This window comes from Sceloporus undulatus, chromosome 2 (assembly GCF_019175285.1).
Source record: "Sceloporus undulatus isolate JIND9_A2432 ecotype Alabama chromosome 2, SceUnd_v1.1, whole genome shotgun sequence".
In the NCBI taxonomy this organism is placed as follows: Eukaryota; Metazoa; Chordata; class Lepidosauria; order Squamata; family Phrynosomatidae; genus Sceloporus; species Sceloporus undulatus.
In genome coordinates, this window is record NC_056523.1 from 330,574,192 (window position 1) to 330,594,529 (window position 20,338).

The following is a 20,338-nucleotide window of genomic DNA, read 5'->3' on the forward strand; positions in this document are numbered from 1 at the left end:
GGTGTATATATTTTTATTTGTGAATCACCTTGTGTCCCTTTGGAGGAGAAAGGCGAGATAGAAATCAATCAATCAATCAGTCAATCAATCAAACAAACAAACAAACAATCAAATAAACTGTTGGTTGAGAGGAAGCTCAGACATCAGAAGAGCTGCCAGACCCAGAAAAACCAATAGGAGTGAAGAGAAACAAACCCCCCCACCCAAAGGGAAGGTGTTTTTACCATACATCAAAGGAGTCACAGAAATAGGGAAACTGGTGAGGAAACACAACCTCCAAATGGTCTACAAACCAGCAAATGCAAATGAAAATCCAGCAAATGCTGCACTCAGCGAAGGACAGGAGAGGCCTTCTCACAGCCTCAGGAGTTTACCGCTTACCATGCAGCTGCAGACAAGTCTACATAGGGACCACCAAACGCAGTGTTTAAACACGAATCAAGGAACATGAGAGACACTGCAGACTGGGCCAGCTGGTAAAATGAGCAGTAGCAGAACACATTATAAACCATCCTGGGCATAAAATGTTGTTTGAAAACACCGATATTCTGGACCATGCCAATAACTATTAGGTCAGAATGCACAGGGAAGCAGTTGAAATCCATAAACACCTGGACAACTTCAACAGGAAAGGAGAAACCCTGAAAGTGAATAAAGTTTGGCTACCAGTCCTGAAAAACACCAAAACCAAGACCCAGCAAATGCAAATGAAAAGCATCCAGGGTCAGAGGGTTTCCCAGCAGACAAAGGATCACTAATTAAACACCCAGAAGCCTTGCCACTCACAACAGAACAATACACAGATTAGCATGCAAATCGCTTCCTCTCAACCAATAGTATATATACCCCACTCTCTTCCATGCCAGCATTCTCTGAAGATGCCAGCCACAGCTGCTGGCAAAACGTCAGGAATAAACTCTTCTAGAACCTCATAGCCTGAAAAACCCACAAAAAACTATGGATGCCGGCCATGAAAACCTTTGACTTCACACTAATTGGGGAGTGTTAGACCAGGCCTTTGAACATTCTGGAACCCCTGATCCTTTTCATTTGCATATGTTAGGCGGGTTACAGACCGCCAAAAAGCAGCGGCCTGTACCCGCCCCTTTCCCCGGTGTATCGGGGCCTCAATGGCCAGAGTGGCAGCCGCTGAGGCCCCAATCCGCCGCTTTCCGGGCCGCGAGGAAGCAGCAAAAGGCCCCTTCCTCACAGCCTGGAAAGGGGTGTCCTTGGGGCTTCAAGCCCCAAGAACACCCCTTTCCAGGCTGCGGGGAGGAGGAGAAAGGGGCCGCTTGGCGTCGCTGGTGCAGCTGTCTGAAGGCTGCACCCAGCGACGCAAAACCAAGAAGGAGCTCCGAAACGGAGCTCCTTCTTGTGCTGCGTAAAGGGCGCTCTAAGCGCCCTCGTGCGGCGCAATGGCGTCATGTCCGCGCCGCCTCATTTGGAGGCAGCGCGTTTGTGACGCCATCATGGAGGCCCCCTTGTAGATGGGGCGCCGCCATCTTGTATGTCTTCAGGACGTATTAGGCTTGGGGGCGTCAAGAAGTGACACCCCTTTTTAAAACTAGGGCGTCCTGAGGACGTCCCTTATGGCCGTTTGTAACGCGCCTTAGTTTGCCATGGCTTCTCTTTGAGAAACAGAAATTCTGCCACCAGCCCTGCTCTAAAAATACATCTATTAAGCCTAATGTCACAACTAGAATCAGCATTACAGTACCATACATAAGAAAATTACTGTGATGAGCAAAGGTTCTACACAAGATGCCAAAGAGGGATAGAGCAGTATTATGTGTTAAGTGAAAGCTGCTATCTAGAGGAAAATATAGAGTAATAAGCAGCAAGGTGCTGCAGGGAGGGAAGCCAGCATCTGCTCTCTCCAAGATCATGTTGGCTGCTGTTAGTGATCCCTTGTGTTTTTTGCAGTGTTCCAAGTCCTACTCCAGTCAGTTCCTGGATATCTTTCATGCACACCACATGGCAGTTGATGCTGTGAGCTGGAACCCCTTCCACAGCAAGGTCTTCATTTCCTGCAGCTCTGACTGGACTGTGAAGATCTGGGACCACACCATCAAGTAGGTCCAGTTACGTAGCCTCTACATGCCAGAGTAGGGAGGTAATTCTTCACTAAATTTCTTCTTGCAGGAAGCACTGAGTAATTTTTTGCTTCTTGCTGTGAAAAGTCTTTAAAGACTGCACAGTTTTGAAGGCTATTTGCAATTGAGGGTTTATTCTGTGCAAAATTCACATTTTTTAAAAGTGAAAACAAGGTTTTCTGTGTAGGAAGCAGAATTTTCTGCACAAAAAAAAATATTTCTTTGCTATTTTCCTGTGCAGAAATGTTTTCCATGCAAGTCAACCAAATTTTGTACAGATAAGCCCCAAACTGTGGGATTCCATGTCCAGCCAGGTTTCTTCTTGTCAGGGCTTCTCAATACTTGCGCATTATATATATATATATATATATATATATAATATTATAATAATTATCCAGATATTTTTGAATATTATTTCCATCCCTGTATCAGACACTGAGAGGCCCCTGCATAGTGTGGCGGTGGTGGGAGGTTGTTGCTCATGTCCAAGGCCAGATTATCAACAGTTCAATTGGTACAATGTTCCAAGACTACATCTTCACTGCAAAATTAGTGCAGTGTGACACCATTTTAACTGCCACAGTTCAGTGCTATGGAACTCTGGGATTTGGAGTTTTGTGAGACATATTGCCTGTGTCAGAATTCTGGTGCAACAACAAACTACAAATCCCAGGATTGCATAGGATGGGACTATGACAGTTAAAAGGGTGTCTCCCAAGCTTGCTATTACCATCAGTATTTGGTCTAATATTTTAATAACTGATAAAACTCTTGGGAATCAGGCTATCATCTCACAGTAATTGCAGGGGTGAAAATGTGTTCATCTATGAAGATTTTTGGGCCACTGTCTATTATGCTTTCTATTTATGTATTTATTTCTGTGCCATCACTTCTAAACTAACACACCTGTGTGGACTATGGAAACCCTATTTTGGAAATTGCTCCTAGGCCCCAAACCACCTTCATCTAGACTTGGTCATCATATCCATAACAGTGGACAGGGGGACAAACGGGGGTGAACTGCAGTCTTCCCATGGCTGTGATCCAGCCACAGCTTTCCTTCAAAGAGAGTGGGTTATTTTAAGAAGAAGTTGCTTAGAGTGCTTTTTATAGGGATGGCAGAAAAGCAGCCCCAGTCTGAAGAGGAATACTAGTTGGATACTAGTTGGGACAAACATCTGGAATATATACATCCAGCTGTGCCTGCTAGCAGAATGGCTTTGATGTGTCCCTCTCTGGTTATAGGGATCAGCCACCTGGGGACCAAAAATGCCTTAAGAAACCTTGACCATTCCTGCCATTGTACATTTATTTATTTATATCTACCTTCAACTGATGCAGCTCCGTCTCCAGCCTTATGTGGCTTCATTGGCATCCTGTGTAGGCAATACGGTGCAGGAAAAGCCACTATCAGGCTGGTTAAACAGTTGTCTCTTTCAGGAACTGGCCCAGTTCCTCCTGCTGAGCTGAACATGCTTATGGTATATTTCTTGGTTAAATTGCTGCTTTCTCTGTGCCCGCTCTCAGGTTTTCCCTGAAGCCTGCAGCCCAGCCTGAAGCCTTTCTTGTATATGAATTGCCTGTCTGCCATCCTGCCTTCCTTGCTATGTCTGAACTTGCTCTTAACTACATTCAGAGACGTCCTTCCCTGGTCCTTTGAAAAGGCCACAACTGTCTCCTGACTCCCTGGATCTTTTGTTTTCAGGACTCCCATGTTCATCTATGACCTGAACTCTGCTGTTGGCGATGTGGCCTGGGCGCCTTATTCCTCCACTGTCTTTGCTGCTGTTAGCACTGATGGCAAGGTAAGAGGGCAGAAGAATGCCTTGGTTGGAACCATCACCCGATCATGTGGGCATCCAATCCCTCTCCTGCACCAGGCAGACACTCATACTGCAGTTGCACCAGCAGCCTTTCTCATTCCAGTGCCAATTGCAGATGTAACCCAACCACAGTACTCTGCCACTTACATAACAGACCCGCAACAGATCTGACCTGCTAAGAGTGCTACCTAAGTCTCTCCCCCGCCCCGGCACCCATGCATGTTGAACACATCCACGTATAAATATTGCAACATAGCACCAGAATTTCTTGCAGCAGGACCTCATCTAAAACAATGTTTTGAAAGCCAGGCTGTGAATTCAAAAGTGAACTCCTTAGACCTCCTTTCCATTCATATGTTCTGTGGGAGAATATATAGTTCTCAAAGAATACCAGGTGTTGTAGGTTGTGTTTTAGAGGAAGGAGCTGGCAAAACTACCTGAGTATTCCCCTTGCCTAAGAAAATCCTATAACTTGAAGGCACATAAACACACACACACACACACACCAAAATGCACAAACAATTAAACTGGGGGAAAGGAGCTTTGCAGTATGTAAAATGTATGTAAAATGTTGCCAGGGATACTTGAGCTGTGGATTTCCTGCATGGCAAGGGATTTGGTTAGTTGCCCCTTGGATTCTCTTCCAGCTCTATGATCCTACACCCTGGACTCCCATCAGCCCAAAATGTTCTTGAAAACCTCCAAGAAGAGAAAAATACACAAGCTTTCTTGTCACTGCTGAATTAGTACATAGAGAGATTTTGTAGCACCTTTGAGGCTAACTGAAAGAAAGAAGAGGGCAGCATGAGCTTTTGTAGACTTAAGTCTACTAATACAGCTGAAGAAATAGGCTTAAGTCTATGAAAGCTCATGTTGCCAACTTCTCTCTTTCAGTTAGTCTCAAAGGTGCTACAAAATCTCTCCATATACTGATTCTACAGACTAACATGACTGTATCTTTTAATTCTACCGTTGATTTACGTTTACAGTTAGGGCAAGCTAAAATTCTTCCTTGATTTTTCCATAAATATATGGAGGTATACATTACCAAGAAGTGGAGGTGGCAGAAGTCCTTCTAAGCAATGGTTTCAGGAGAATGTGACACCCAGGAAATATTTTGGAATAAGAAGAAGCAAATCGCTTTCTGTTTCACTGTTGTTGCTGTTGCCCTGGTGCCTTAGATGTCTTGAGACAGTGGGAGACAGAGTCTGCGGAAATTGCTGCGTGCCCTATGAAAGAGATAATTTTTTTAAAAAAGGTTTCCTTCCCCCCTAAGGCTGCATCTGCACTGCAGATATAATCTGGTGCAGCACCACTTTAACTGTCATGGCTGGAGGCTATGAAATGCTTCTTCTAAAAGGTGGAGGGACTCCCCCCCCGTTTAGAGACACCTGCAACCTTCTCCTGCTTTGGGAAGAATGGCTGCCAATATAGTCCCCACAAGAGCAGCATGGCTGCGAAAACCTGTCAGGCTTTGAGAGAATAGAATGATGGAGCGGCATTGGGACGATGGTTAGAGAAGCCCTGCACTGCATGTTCCTCTTCAGCTGAAACCTTTCTATCCCACGTCAGGGGAGATGAGGATTGCTCTTCGTAGCTCATTTGTCCCAGAGACCTCCTCCTTTAACAGCACAGCTCAATTACTGCAGATAATTCAATACCACCACCTAATGATGTACTGGCTGCATTAATTCCAGAAAGAAATCTGCTTTAATAGGATACATAAAACTACAGAAGGCACAGCCAGGCAATGTATGGCTTTTGTATTCAGGAACATCCACCAAGTTTGCCCTAATAGATAATTGCTCTTTCCCTCGAAAAGGAGATAAGTTCTTCGCAAAAGAGAGATCTAATATAGTATTGTCTCTCTGCGGTGGCCCCAGATTGTTCCAGATGAATGGCCCAGGACTGATTGCCTGTGATCCATTTGCTGTTGGTTGGTAACAGTATGAAACAGGTAGATATTGTGGTAAAGCACATCTTAAGGAAATAAGATTTGGAGGTGGCCATGGTTTCAGGTGGAGAGAAGACTATTAAATCCTGCTGGCTAATTGGATCTTTCCTTTTCAGTGACAGTCAACCTGTGAATACTGATTTGGGACCAACAGCAGGGCAGGACTTTTTCCTTTGTGTCTGGCTAGTAGGATTTCTAGGAATATCTGGCTGACCCCTGTTGAAAATAGTATACAGAACAGTGGACCCTTGTTATACGTTGGGGTTTGGTTCCAAGATCCCCTGTGTATAACAACATCCGTGGATGCTTAAGTCCCATTAAATATAATGACATAGCAAAATGGTGTCCCTTATTTTAAAAAATGGGAAATCAAGGTTTGATATTTGAAATTTATACTTTTTTTCAAACCGTGGATGCTTGAATCAGCATATAAAAAACCCGTGTATAGCAAGGGCCGACTGTATACTGTTTTCAACTAGATGGGCTTTTGAGCTGACCAACTCTCAGTCCTCCATTAGTTGCTCCAACAGTATTCTCTTGGAAGTTGCCAAAGATCTTTAAACTTTTAGAGATCATGGGAGTTGTGGTCTGATTGAAGGAGGTGGCTTGTTGCTGGCCAACAAGTCAGCTTTTATTTATGATGACCCTCTGAATGAGGGACCTCCGAGGACATTGTCCCAGGAGCCCTATTCTTGCTGCAATCATGATAGTAAAAGTAAATGGATGCATACAAGTTTGGGAGCTTAGCTTATTGTATGTCCTCCAAAAGCACAGTTCTTTGCGTTCTCTTCCACACTCCTGCTTAACTCCACCACCCTGGCATATGCCCTACCCAGTGTGCCTTTCATTGGGGAATATGCTTGGGAATATGGGGGGGGGGGGAGGAGAGAGTGACGCCACATGACTATCCAACGCCAAAACTGAAGCAGAAGAAACTTATCACACCATAGGACTAATGCCTCAGCAGTGCGAGTGGGAGCTTTTTGACAGGTTTCCCCCATTATTGAAAAGGGACACCCTACCGATTTTTTGGAAACACAGCAGCTATGGGTTGGAAGCAACATCATGTGATAAGTATCACCAAGGGTGCTACTTTCTATCTTTAATTGCAGTTTAGAAGTCGCATGTGATAATCTTGCAAGATCCCTGGCTGCCAAAAACCCAGGACAGCCATGGCTTCCTTGCTTTCATTTTGGTTTCTAGGGAAAGGTCAGGCTCAATTTGCTCTTGAATGGATTGATTTGTGGCAGTCCACAGTATCCATAGAACCTTTCTCCAATACCATGCTTTCTGCCAGCTATGTCATAAACATACATAGAAATACTATGGCCTGGAGGATTCTGACTTTGATATTGATTGATCTATCTCTACACCTCAGAATCTTACCTAGTTCTGTCATAACTGCCCTTCAAAGTCTTATCCTTCTTTTGATTTCTTGACCACACTTACTATTTTGATTGGTGGCTTATACATAGCCTTATTTATTCATAACCTTATCAAACAGATATCCCAAATTGGTACTAAACTGTGTATGTTGTGCTTCTCAGCAGTATGTCCATTGTTAGACATTTAGGGCATCTAGCTTTGATGATGTGTGTGTTACTGCAATAAAACCTAATGAGTTTTAAAAGGTTTTGGATAGGTCCTAGGTCATTTCAGCCAAGGTGTGAAAGGGTAAGTGACTGTGTTATAAAGGAGATTAGAGTTTTCACAAAGTGGCTGTTTGTCAGTGGTGTTGTTGGGGAGGTATTTAAGTAATTAAAATAAGTCCAGTTGTCGGATGCCAAGATGAGAGAAGCTGGAAGACACGGATTCCTTGTGTGGGTGCTTTTGGAGCTATCCCAGGATGGAGAAAGTACAGTCCTAGGATCACATGGGGCCCAAGACTGTTTTTGTGTCCCTTGATCCCTCTGGACTCCCTGCCACTTTAACTGCATTTCATGCCTTTGGAGTCTCAGGACTTGTAGTTCTTTGGGATTTGTAGTTAGACAAAGCACTAGAGCTCTCTGGCAGACAATTCTAAATACCTCATCAGACTACAAATCCCATGATTCCGTAGAATGGGCCCACAGTGATATCAAAATGCAATAATTGTATAGTGCAAAAGAGAGCCTTAGAAGGCTTTGAGATAGCAATTTACCTTTTGAATATGATGCAAGGGCCCCTTCCACCCCTTTTCCAATACAGGGCTTCTTCCAAACTTTGTTTTCGGGTCTTTTCTAACAGTCCATGCAACCTCTGGAGGACCCCTGGACTGAAACATCACTCCCAGACCCAGAGCACTTGCTGTCCCTACTGTGATGACGGATCTCACCATAAATATCAGCCTTCCATGCGTGCAATGACTGATTTGACTGCTTCTTAGATAGATGCTGCCGAGGGCCTTTAATTCCTCATCACCGCATGTAGCAACCTTTGGAAATTCAAAAGGCCGTAAGCTCAGCAGTGACCTTCTGGAAATGTACCAGCATTTTCTGAACCACTTTCTGTCAGTTAAAAGAAGAAGGCTTGCCCTTTTCTGAGAACAAAACAGCACCGAGCAGTGCTTTGTATCACCAATTGGACCAAAATTGGCATCCTGTGGCAAAGCTCCCTTGGGCTGGTGGGGGCTTTGTTGTTAGCTGGCCTTGACTCATGGCAACCCTGTGAATGAGACCTCTCCAAGTCCCCCTATCCTCTACCTCTCTGCTCAAGATATCCCAATTGGAGATACCTTGTAAGCTCAGGCTCATGGTCTCCCTGATTGAGTCTGTCCATCTGGCATGTGGTTTTCCTCTCTATTTCCCTCCACCTTCCCCAGCATCATTGTCTTTCCCATCAATTCTCATGATGTAGCCAAAGTATGCCAGGCTCAGTTTGATCATCCTGGCTTCCAGGGAGAGTCCAGGCTTGATCTGTTCAAGGACCCATTTGTTGTTGTTTTTTCCTTCATGCACAGTATCCTCGGCACTCTCCTCCAGCATCAATCTCACATTGAATATATTTTCTTCCTATCTGCTTTCTTCACTGTCCAGCTCTCACATCCCTACATAGTGATGAAAAATGGTTTGGATGATTCTAATTTTAGTGCTCAGCTATATACCTTTAGGATCTTCTCTAGTTTTCTCATCACTGCCCTTCTCATTCCTACTCTTATTCTGATTTCTTCACTGCACTCTCCATTCTGATCAATGTTTGATACAAGGTATGGGAAAACTTTAACTATTTTGATTTCTTTTGCTCTCATAAAAAATGCAAACTTCTCTCTTGCCATTAATCTTCAGCTTCCTCAAGCTTGCTGTCACCATTTCACCCAGCACTATGTACTGGTGACAAATTATGCCCACCAGTGCAAATTGTCTGAACAGAATCTGTTCGGTTTTAGGTGGCTCCTTCTTGACCTGAAATTTCCCAGGATTGATCTGGAACATGGAACGAAAAGGGATAGGTTCTCTCTGTCTGGAAGCAGTTTTTGTTTCAGGCCACCCAAGTGCAGGGATAATGCAGAATATTTGACCTACATGACAAGGTTGTTAAAAGATCTGTTGGGCATTGTACATGTAGGTCTCAAAAAGTACTCTGCAATGCTGCTATTGTTTTATTTTATGCTGATGTGAAGAGCCTCTCTAGGAAGGGAAGAGCTGACAAGGAAATGTTATCTGTTCCTCTAGCTGCTGCCATGCTGCAGAATTAATGCAGTTTGACACATTTTAACTGTTATGGCTGCGTCCTCTGGAGTCCTGGGATTTGTATTTTTTGTGGCACCAGAGCTCTCTGAAAGGGAAAGCTAAATCTACAAAACTACAGATTCCAGAATTCCATCACATTGAGCCATGCCAGTTAAAGTGGTGTCAAAGTGCATTAAATCTGCAGTGTGGAAACAGCCTCTGGCTGGCTTTGCTCATTCTAGGATTGCTGCTCCTTCCTACCTTCCTTCCTTCCTTCCTTTTGCCTGACAGTGCTGTGAAAAGGAAGGATAAGCGATGCTTTCATTTTTTTTCTTTACCAAAGAATGCTTATTTTTCCAGATGGAGATTATAGTCTGGATGGAGACTATAGTTGGTCCTTAAACAGAGCCCAGGTTTGAAAAAACCTGCACTTGTTAAAAGTGCAAAAGAAGAGCGCTCTGTATCCTGGCAGGGGTGGTTGGTTTCACAGAACAGCTATATTTAGAGCATTGTATTCCATTCTCCATGGGGCTGAGTATCGTATTCCATCTGTCACGTATCCTCAGGCAGCTTCCTCCTCTCTCTTGGCAAATAATGTGCACCTTCACCGACATGGAATGAAATTGGCACTCATCCTGTCTCCCTACAGATTAGTTGTCTCAGTACTACTTTGACACCACCTTAATAGGAAAAACAAGCCCAGGCCCAGCCTCTCCACCTATGATTCAGATGGCTGGCTGCCTTGGGTCTCAAATGAAGGGTCTCAAATGACAATCCAGGCTTCTTACACTATCCATTTTTATGCTAAATGTCTCAATGTATGCTTCCATATTTTAATGGGGATTTTTATGAACTCGGCTTCCTCTATCTTCCCTTTTTCTCACTTGCTTTTCATTTGTGCATCTTCAGGATAGAAAGAATATTCACCATTATTTGCTTCCCACCTGAAAAACGCAGGCTATCCTATTGGGAAGAATAACACAAAGGTGAGAATTCGGTGCAGTTTTCACCACTAGTCACACATCTTGAAGAATTTTGAGAAATTACTCTGCACAAAAGTGCATTTTTTGTTTGCAAAATGGGTGTTTTTTGGATTAAAAAAACCTGATGTGTGTTTATGGAAACAATTTTTTCCCGATGAAAAATGTGCTTTTCATGCAAAAATTACATTTTTCCAAGCGAATTGCATTTTTCAAAAGACATGTCGGTTTTATGCAAAAAAAATTGTTTTGTGAAAAACCAATGTGTGCACAACAAGTGTATTTCTTGAAACTGTTTTTGTGTGAAAAATGTACTTTTCAAATAAAAACAAGGGAGGTTGCATAAAAAGTTCTGTTTTCAGAAAATGCAAGTGGTGTCTTGTGCCAAAACCATGTTTATGTGGAAAAGACATCCACTTTGCATGCACAAAACACATGGAATATTTTTTTGCACAAAACAGAAGGTGGCTTTAAAATACAAAAGATTGTGCATGAAAACACCTACAGTACTTCTGTAAACACCTACTGCTTTTCAAGATTTTCTTGAAATGCTTTGGGATCTGCAAATACTGTGCAAAAACTGTACAGAAAGGTTTCATTTTCCCCAACGTGGGGGAGAAATTCTTTGTCCTTGCACGCAAGGATATAATACTCCAAGATTTACATCCCTATTTCATCTGCAGTCATGTAGACTGTGCTAAAAGGAATCCATAAGACCACACCGGTCCACATGAAAATCTCATTTGCAAAGTCATCCTTCCAGTTAAGAAGATAGAGGCTGCATCCACACTACAGAAATAATCCAGTTTGACACCGCTTTAACTGCCCTGGCTCAATTCTATGGCATTATGGAATTAGTCCTGGGGCCACCACAAATTTCAGCTCCCAGAATACCATAGCATTGAGCCAGGGCAGTTAAAGTAGTGTCAAACCAGATTATTTCTGCAGTGTGAATGGAGCCAGAGTCCCTGTCAGCCAGTATAAGGTATAAGGTTGGCAGTGTCTGAGACATTATCCTTTGCTTGGCCATTGTCTCAGTGTTCAGCCTCAGAGTTTGTTTTTAGTTCTGAGGTGGGGGAATGGACCCCTTATGATATATTACTTTCTTATGTGTACTTACGTATTTATTTCATTTTTATGCCACCTTTCTCCCAGAAAGGGACCCAAGGTGGCTCCGTTTTAATATTGTAATGATTTAATTCTGTTTCAATGCAACCCTTTTCTGTGTTCTTAATTGTACTGTTTTTAATCTTGTAAGCTGCTCTGAGTCCCAGTTTTGGGGAAAGGGTGGGATATAGATATAATAATAATGTTAATAATAATAATATATAACTAAAATACGCATACCATATAAAAGCCACATCACTGTGGAAAAGCAGGACCTCTCCAGCTTTTGTTGTGTGCCTTCAAGTCATTTCCAACATTTTACCTTATAAAGTTACCTTATACCTTATAAAATTATACCTTTAAATTACAATATCATGTGCACAGCCTAAATGTGTGTGTGTGTGTGTGTGTGTGTTGTGTGCTTTCAAGTCGTTTCCCGACATATGGCAACCCTATCATGGGGTTTTCTTGGCAAGATTTGTTGAGAGGAGGGTTGCTATTGCCTTCCCCTGAGGCTGAGAGTTTGTAACTTGCCCAAAGTCACCCACTGGGTTTCATAGCTGAGTGGGGAATTGAAGCCTGGTCTCCACACTTGTAGTTCATCACTCAGACCACTGTGCTATGCTAGCTCTCATCCAGAACCTCACCTGGATTGAGGAGCAGGTATGCTGTTAATACAAATGGATCCTAGAACAGATCAAGCCTGAACTCTCTCTGGAAGCCAAGAAGACTAAACTGAGGCTGTCATACTGTGAACACATCACGAGAAGCCACAACTCATTAGAAAAAACAATGATGCTGGGGAAGGTGGAGGGAAGTAGAAAGAGAGGAAGACCGTGCGCCAGGTGGATAGACTCAATCCATGGCCCTGAGCCTACAGGACTTGAGCAGAGCAGTGGAGGAGAGGGGGACTTGGAAACATCTCATTTGCAGGGGTGAAGTCAACTCAAAGGCAGCTAACAACAAATGCTGTTTGTCTACACTGGATCAGAAGGAGATCTCTGGGCCGGGTGACCAGATGTCTTCCTTTCCCAGGAAATCTCCTACATTTCAACCTTCTGTCCAGGAGGAATTCCAAAATGTCCTCTATTTCGACTAAGAGAGCCAGTGTGGCATAGTGGTTTGACTAAGACTCTGGATACCAGGGTTCAATTCCAAGCCATAAAGCCCACTGGGTAACCTTGGGCAAGTCACACTCTCTCAGCCTCAGGGGAAGCCAATGGCAAACCTCCTCTGACAAATTTTGCCAGGAAATCCCCGTGATTGGGCACCATACGTCGGAAATGACTTGGCACACAACAACAAGAAGCACGGATTTATTAGTGCTTTAGCTTTTATTCGGTCATCTCCTACATTTTTCTTGAATGTCTTCCATTTTGTGGTGCCTTGTCCCCCTTTGTGGTTATGACATCTGGTCACTTTGCTCTGGGCAGCCTATACTCAATCAGTTTAGGAACATATACAGCTGCATACCAAGTCAGACCAGCTAATTCACTGGTAGCTATCCTCTCAAGCATGCTTTTAAGATTTCCATTGGAGATATCACTTTTTCACACCAAGCTTGGCATTTTAGCACAAAATACCAGGGTTTCAACCTCAGCTGCTTGCATTCAGAGCAGGCATTCTGCAACTGACATTCAACCCCTCTCTCTCATTAATTTATTCCATTTGATTTGCATTACACTTTTCTCCCAGAACCAGGGCTTAGGGTGGCTTTTATTACAAACTCTGTAAGCACCTTGGAGTGGAAACTAATGAGGATTAAACATACCTCGGTCAGTACCAATTACAGTTCATTGATCCAAGAATCATGAAATGGGGAAGAACACTAAGTATTTTCAGTGTTCAAAGAACTTTATTTGCATTGCTTCAATAGTCTTTACAATAGCAATTCAAAATTGGTTCAACAGAATTATTGCCATTGCCATTATTCCCATATTGCAGATGGAAGGACTGAGACTAAAAAAGAGTAGTTTGCCTTGGGTCGCTGCTTGAGTTTTTATGAAAAGCAAGATGAGTGATTTGAATCTGTTCACAACTGAGGACCCTTGAAAACTACAGTTATTATAGCACTATGATTCCACTTTAACTACCTCCTGTGGCATCCTAGAATTGGTAGTTTGGTGAGAACTACTCTCAGTGCCTTGCCCTAAACTACAAATTCCAGGATGGAACCATGACAGTTAAGAGGAATCATAGTGCTATATCTGTGTAATGTGAACGAGCTCCTGTCCCTTAGCTGTTATCAAAATAGTTTTGTTGCACTGTTGATAGCTCAAACTGGAAAATAGCCAATAAATAAATAAGATTGATAAATAAAAGAGAAGACAAGCAAAGGAAAAATTGATCTGCAAAAAATGATGACTAGATGCAAGGCTGCCAGATACCACTAAAATCCTGTGATACTACGGTAGTTTGCAATTGAAGGTGTTTTTTTTAAAAAAAAAACATGGCTTTTAACCAGACAAAGGATAAAGCGTATCAAGATAAAAATCCAAAATAATTGATCCATCAGATTTTCCCAGTGCAGCCTTTTCCCTTTGCCTTATAAAAACAAGTAGGCACCTTGGCTAATGCCATGAAGAAAGCAAGAAATCAGCCCACCCACCCACATCCATCAAACCGACCGATTAATTATACTCCTAGATCCGCTCATGCCATTTCTAATCTTTCATGGTTCTTGCAGGCGTGTCACAGAATTTCATGCCAAGCAAAAGTCGGGTGAACTTGAACAGCCCTGCTCAGGTGGGCAGAAATGTTAATGGATTTTTTAAAGAGCACGAAACATAAAAGCCTGCAAAGGTTGTGGGTCGTGGTCATGCCTGAATCTCTACAGTGGGATCTGGATAGGAGTAACTTTTCTGCAAGTCCCACATCCTTCAGTGGCATCATTATATTTTGCTCCTGGCCACAGATCCTGACTCCTTTTTTGTAAAGGTTTCAAAAGTGTGGGGCAGATGCTTAGTTTAGAAAAGCAGTGAGTGAAGGGAGACATGACCAGGGTGACCGGATGTCCTTCTTTTCCAGGTCATGTCCTATATTTAAATCTTGTGCCTGGATTCCACTGATAGGAGACTTGTGTCAGATAAAAGAAAGTCCTTCTTCACACAGGCAGAGTTAGATGGTGGAATTTGCTGTCACCAGATGGCTGGCAGCTCCAAAAGGCTCTAAAAGGAGATTGCATAAATTCATGGAGGTTAGGGGGAATTGTGGTGTCGTGGATTGAGTGTAGTGGACTTGGATTCCAGGAGACCAGAATTCAAATCCTGGCTTGGCCATGGAAACCCACTGGGTAACCTTTAGCAAGTCATGCTCTCTCATTCTCAAGGGAAGACAAGGGCAAACCCTCTGTGAACAAATCTTGACAAGAAAATCTTAGGATAGGGTCACCACAACACAGAGTTGATTTGAAGGCACATAACAACAATGACAGTGACTTTTAGTAGTTACGTACTAGTCAGGATGGCTAGATATTTTTTCTCCAATATCAGAGGCCATTTGCTTCTCAGTGTAATTTTCTGATAGACTTCAAGGAGGTCACTTAGTAGCACCTACTATCGAGGTTTATCAAAGAAAAATTGTTCCTCAGTTATTATACGGAGCAGAAATTTGGGGATACAACAGTGTCTCACATTTAAAAACTGTTCAGAACTTATTTTTAAGATCCCTGTTGGCTGTCCCTAAGTGTACCCCTGTCTCTTTTCTGAGAGCTGAAACAGGCCAAACTACTCTTCAAGCTGGTACTCATACCGCTTTTGCCTTCCACTGGCTAAAGTTGTTATCCATGAGTGATTCCAAGCTTCCCAAAAATGTTTTTTAGAACAAATATCTGTTAACTCTCCAAGCTCCTGGGTATCTATAGTTAGAACAATATTGCAGAGCTATGAGATTAATGCGGACTCCAAATTATGCCATCCGTAGAGTCAAGCAACTGATTAAAGAGAAAATTTCTCTTGCTTCCAATTGGGCCGATCTCCTTGCACTCTCGAACTCTTCTTTTTCTTTTTGGTACCCATTGTACAAGACATTGTTTGGGTTAGAGCATTACTTTAATAATCTTACTCTGGCCCCTGCTAGAAAAGCATTTACTGCTCTAAGGTGCCAATGTATGCCTTCTGCCTATTTGACGGGCAGATATAATAACACTCCTGTCCATCTAAGACTATGTATCTACAAAACTGGGGAAGTGGAGAACATAGAACATTACCTTCTACATTGCCCTCTGTATATATCTCCTAGACAAAGGTTTCTTGATTGTATTTTAAAATCCCTTTCCGAATGATCTTGCCTTCAGCAGATTTGTGTCCTTTTGGCCGGCAACAACGTATTTGTTACTTCTATGGTAGCAAAATTTGGTTTAGCTGCTAGCAAGATTAGAATCAGTTTTCTTGATTGGAATGATGGCTAGAACCATTCTAGTTTTATGTTTTTATTATTTTATCATTTATGATGTATTATTGTTTTTTGTTGATGGGTCTCTTTTACTAATTTTACCATGTTTTTATTTGTGGTTTTTATGCCTTGGTTTTTTTAATACTGTTTTTGTATTTACTGTTTGGATCTATTTTATATTGTGACGGCTTTTAGCTTTTAACAATAAACTTCTAAGTAAGTAATTTTCTGGGAAGTGGGAGAAGAAGGCCATACTTTCCAACGTTTTACAGATGAAAACCAGGACATGTGGCCAAGCAACATCAGAGTTTGATCAGAAGGGGGTGGCCAGGCAAGAAGACGACAATTGGGGAAACACATATACAGCAACTACTGTTTTAAGTTATGGAACCTTGAGTTTAGAAAACCCTGTCGGATCAAAATAAGCCTACTGGGAAGGACAAGTCTCCATGTCCTCCTCTCCTCTACTTCCTGCTAGGTTAGCTGACTGCAAAGTACTTCTGCACTTTGAACTCAGGGTGCATCCGCACTGCAGAAATAATCCTGTTTGACACTACTTTCACTGCCATGATTCAATGCTATGGAAGTCTGAAAAGTGTAGTTGGTTGAGGCACCAGAGCTCTGCAAGAAACTACATTCTCCAGAATTCCATAGCATTGAACCATGGCAGTTAAAGCGGTGTCAAACTGGATTATTTTTACAGTGTGGATACACCCTCAGTTTGCAGGAACTGATGTAAGCCTAGGACAAAGAGGGCAAATGTGGGGAGGAAAAAGAAAATGGGACATTTTTAAAGCAGCAGAGAAAGTGGGATGGTAGAAGATTAACAGGGGTTGTTCCTGACATACTGTGACGGTTGGAGGGTATGGAAGGATGCTCTTGCACCCATGTCCTGCTGCCATCTTTCCCATTGGGGCAACTTATTGACTACCGCAGAACTGGCATGTTGGACTATACAAGCTTTCATTCTGAGCAGAATGGGTCCTTTTATGTTCTTATGCTCCTGCAAGCCAACTGGGGTCTACAGCTGGAATGCATTGCCCTCATTCTTTGAGAGCCTCCTGGTTTGAAATCCTGGCAGGTTTTGTCAGACTGCTCTCTGTGCTTTGCTTCAGCAAGCTGGAAAGGGGGAAAGGACCTGTCCCAAGGCAAGCGGAAGCTAGACGGTGCGATGCCTGTCACAAGAGAAAGGGCATCTCTGTATTAAATCATCTCTCACCTTTCCATGCTATATCGATTTCATCCATTGTTGCCAGGTTACCAAATCTTTGGTCGGTTGCTATTGTCTTCATTTCTGACTCATTCTTGATTCTTGTGGAGGTCCGAGGCGATCCGGTGGCACACTGGCCTTCCACTCACTCGCTTAATAACTCATATTATTTTGAGGCTTGGCTTTCTGCCACACTGCTCTCACAAGGCTAACCACCAACGATTAATAGAAAACACATGTGCACCCTGTAAAAAACCCCAAACATCTGGAATGACTGAGATAGTAATAATTTCACTCTGCATTAACTTCAGTGGAGGAATGCAGCAGAATCGAGGCAAAGCAATATGCTTTGACACCTTGAATCCCATTTTGGGAGAAAGGCAAGGTATAAATCCAGTTGATTAATTAATTAGTTAATTAATAGTCTATGGGTAGTTTACAATTTCAGGTGGCTGTGATCCAACATGCTAGAAATCAACAAAAGGAGTAGAAACTTTTAGCAGTCATGGTGGCCTTGTTCAATTATGCAGCAACATTTAGGAAGGCAGTTGAGAGACTAAGGCCCTGGACAGATGGGCGGCGAAATGCCGCCTCTCTTTGCTATGCATTATTGCTGCAGCAAACGAACCGCACAGCAACAATGCGCAGGCAGGAAGAAGCCGCCTAGAGTGGCCTCTTTTTTGAAATGTCATAAGGACTGCGACACAGCCCTATGATGCCCCTTCCTGCCAGTAATGTCCATACGCTGTGCATCACGTATGTAATCATGGCAGCCCCCATGTGGATTTGGGAGCATGCAGTTGCTGTGTGCTCCCGAACCCTAGAATCGGCGCCAGCACGCCGCTTCCTGCCCGTATGTACTGGGCCTAACTTTGTTTTGGTAGACTGGGATCTTTTAAATAAGTTATCTGTAAAGGTTAATTAAGGGTGGGTCTACTGTCCAGAATACTCAAAGCTGCCGTGGATTCCCTCCATTACCTTTGCACTCTGGAGCAATGAGTCTACACATACATCACACACTATGCTGCCTAACACTGACACTGCCGGTGCAGGTTGCTACCTCTGAAGTTGAAAACACAGCACCCAGTATTGATCACCTGGCTGGGTGTCTTGTTGAGACCTTAGAGGTATCAGCTCACATCCGTGGTACTAAGTGGCACAGCAGGACATGTATGGACAACCTCGTGGAGTCATTCTGGAGTGCTCTGGATTGAAAAATTTGCAGCAAAAGGTAAATCTTTTTAATTTGGTTGAAAGGAGACATGACTTGGATTTGATGTAGAATTGCTCTCATGTCATGAAGACAGTCTGCAGTTGAATCAGGACCTTGATCCTGTGTCATGAAAACAGGGCTCTGTGGGGGCAAGTGGAAACCGGTTTATTTGACCCATGTGGACATTTCCTAAAACAGTTGGAAGTTCTGTTCTTTCTTGAATAGTACATCAAAGGTCTTTTATGTTAAATGTTGAAAGTTGGAAATATGTCCACCACAAAAGAATGAGAAACTCTAAAATATGCTGGACAAGAAAACCCTGATAGGGTTTCAGTTACTGGGCCATGATTTGAACCCTGCTCTCTCATAGTCCTAGTCCAGTTTCAAACCACTACATTGGCTCTCTAAAGACAGAGATCCATACACTCATTTCCTCCACCAGAAAGATTAATTTATATTTCTCTTCCCTCTGTCTCCATGAGCCCTCCTGGTACTGATTCAGCAATCTTTGGATCTGTTTTAAACAAGATGATTTTGTTGCTGCGATGCAGTGATCTAGGAAGTGCCATAGGTTGTTCCTCTTGGCCAGACTCTGTCAGTTGTGTCTTGCAGCCTCAGGCTTGGATGCTTTCACAGGGTATCTTTATCTTAGCCTAAATACTCCAAAAGCACCAGATCCAGTCTGATCGTGGAAGCTAATCAGGGTCAGATCAGGTTAGTACTTAGAAGGGAGACTGCCAGTGAATGAATACTGGGTGCTATAGGCTAAGAAGGAACTGGCAAAACCATCTCTGAGGATTCCTTGCTTAAGAAAACCCTAGGAAATTCATGGGGTCTTTATGACTGGCTGGTGACTTGAAGGCATGTGCACCCACCTACCCGCCCATTTGTCTTAGCTTCTCATGTGATCTTTCAGAATGTCTCCAGAAGGGAGTGTGGTGTATGCCTGGTGCATCAGACAAGCACAAAGAGTACATGGACCCTTTCCTTATAGAACATCCTAGGAACTGTAAGGATATCGGCTCAAATTTTGGGGAATATTAATTAGCTCAACACGCCAGTATAGGGCTCCTTACAAGTACCCTTTTCGGACTGAATCCCAGCCTATCTACCAACGGACCAGAACTTCCAGGAACTGACGCAAAAGCAAAGTCTTTGAATTTTAAGCTAGTTTATTGATGCACAGGGGGACACACTCACACACATACATTCACTCATACAATCACTCAAGACTTAATAGAAGAAAGGGAGGAAAAATGGAAAGAGAACACAAGGCCTTCTAATGGTATACTTGCCTGAGATGGTTTCCCTAGGAATCAAGGTAGATGCAGCAACACTGAAGGAAAATGGGGAAAGGGGTGCGTGGAACCACGCCAGGAGAAGCAGACTGACAGAGTGCCTGCCTGCCACCAACATGGAACAGGGAACAAAGGAAAAACTGAACCTTAAATAGATTCCTAGTCATGTACTCAGTGGAGGCTGTTGTCCTCCATCAAATCAAAACCAAATTTACGCATCACTTGATCCATAGGCACCCTCTGCCATGGGAAAACGATTGATACCGGAATGGCTTGTATCTGTGAAACATCTCCCAGTCATAAATCTGTCTCCTAGGTGTGAAGGAATCTTCCTGTTTGCAACTCCTAACTAAGGCTGGCTGCCTACGTGGTCTCTCTGCTTTCAGATCGGGGCAGCTCCCATAATGCCTTTCCATTAGGGTCATAAGGAGACATACTTCACCCTATAGATGCAGAACTTGCATGGAGGCCTCTATGATCAAGTGATGCCAGGGAAGAGAGGGCCACCTGATTATCTCCACAGATGCATTTTAGGATAGGGATTTGTGGGGGTATTTTTATAAAATTCCAGACTTGATAACAGAACCTCTCTGAAAATCCAAACAGGGCCTTCCTAAGGTA

General features: G+C 43.1%; 2 protein-coding genes across 6 annotated transcripts in view; one reads left to right on the forward strand and one right to left on the reverse strand.

The window, feature by feature from the left end:
* LOC121924166 (myogenesis-regulating glycosidase-like) overlaps window positions 1–20,338 on the reverse strand; it is a 718,305-nt gene that overhangs the window by 286,929 nt on the left and 411,038 nt on the right. The window lies entirely within an intron of this gene.
* Window positions 1–20,338, forward strand: part of DNAI1 (dynein axonemal intermediate chain 1) — a 202,341-nt gene that overhangs the window by 107,781 nt on the left and 74,222 nt on the right. For both annotated transcript variants that reach the window (XM_042455324.1, XM_042455325.1), the window contains exons 17-18: window positions 1,924–2,072; window positions 3,799–3,898. In XM_042455324.1, coding sequence (XP_042311258.1) covers window positions 1,924–2,072; window positions 3,799–3,898 — 249 coding nt within the window. The remainder of the gene's footprint in view (window positions 1–1,923; window positions 2,073–3,798; window positions 3,899–20,338) is intronic.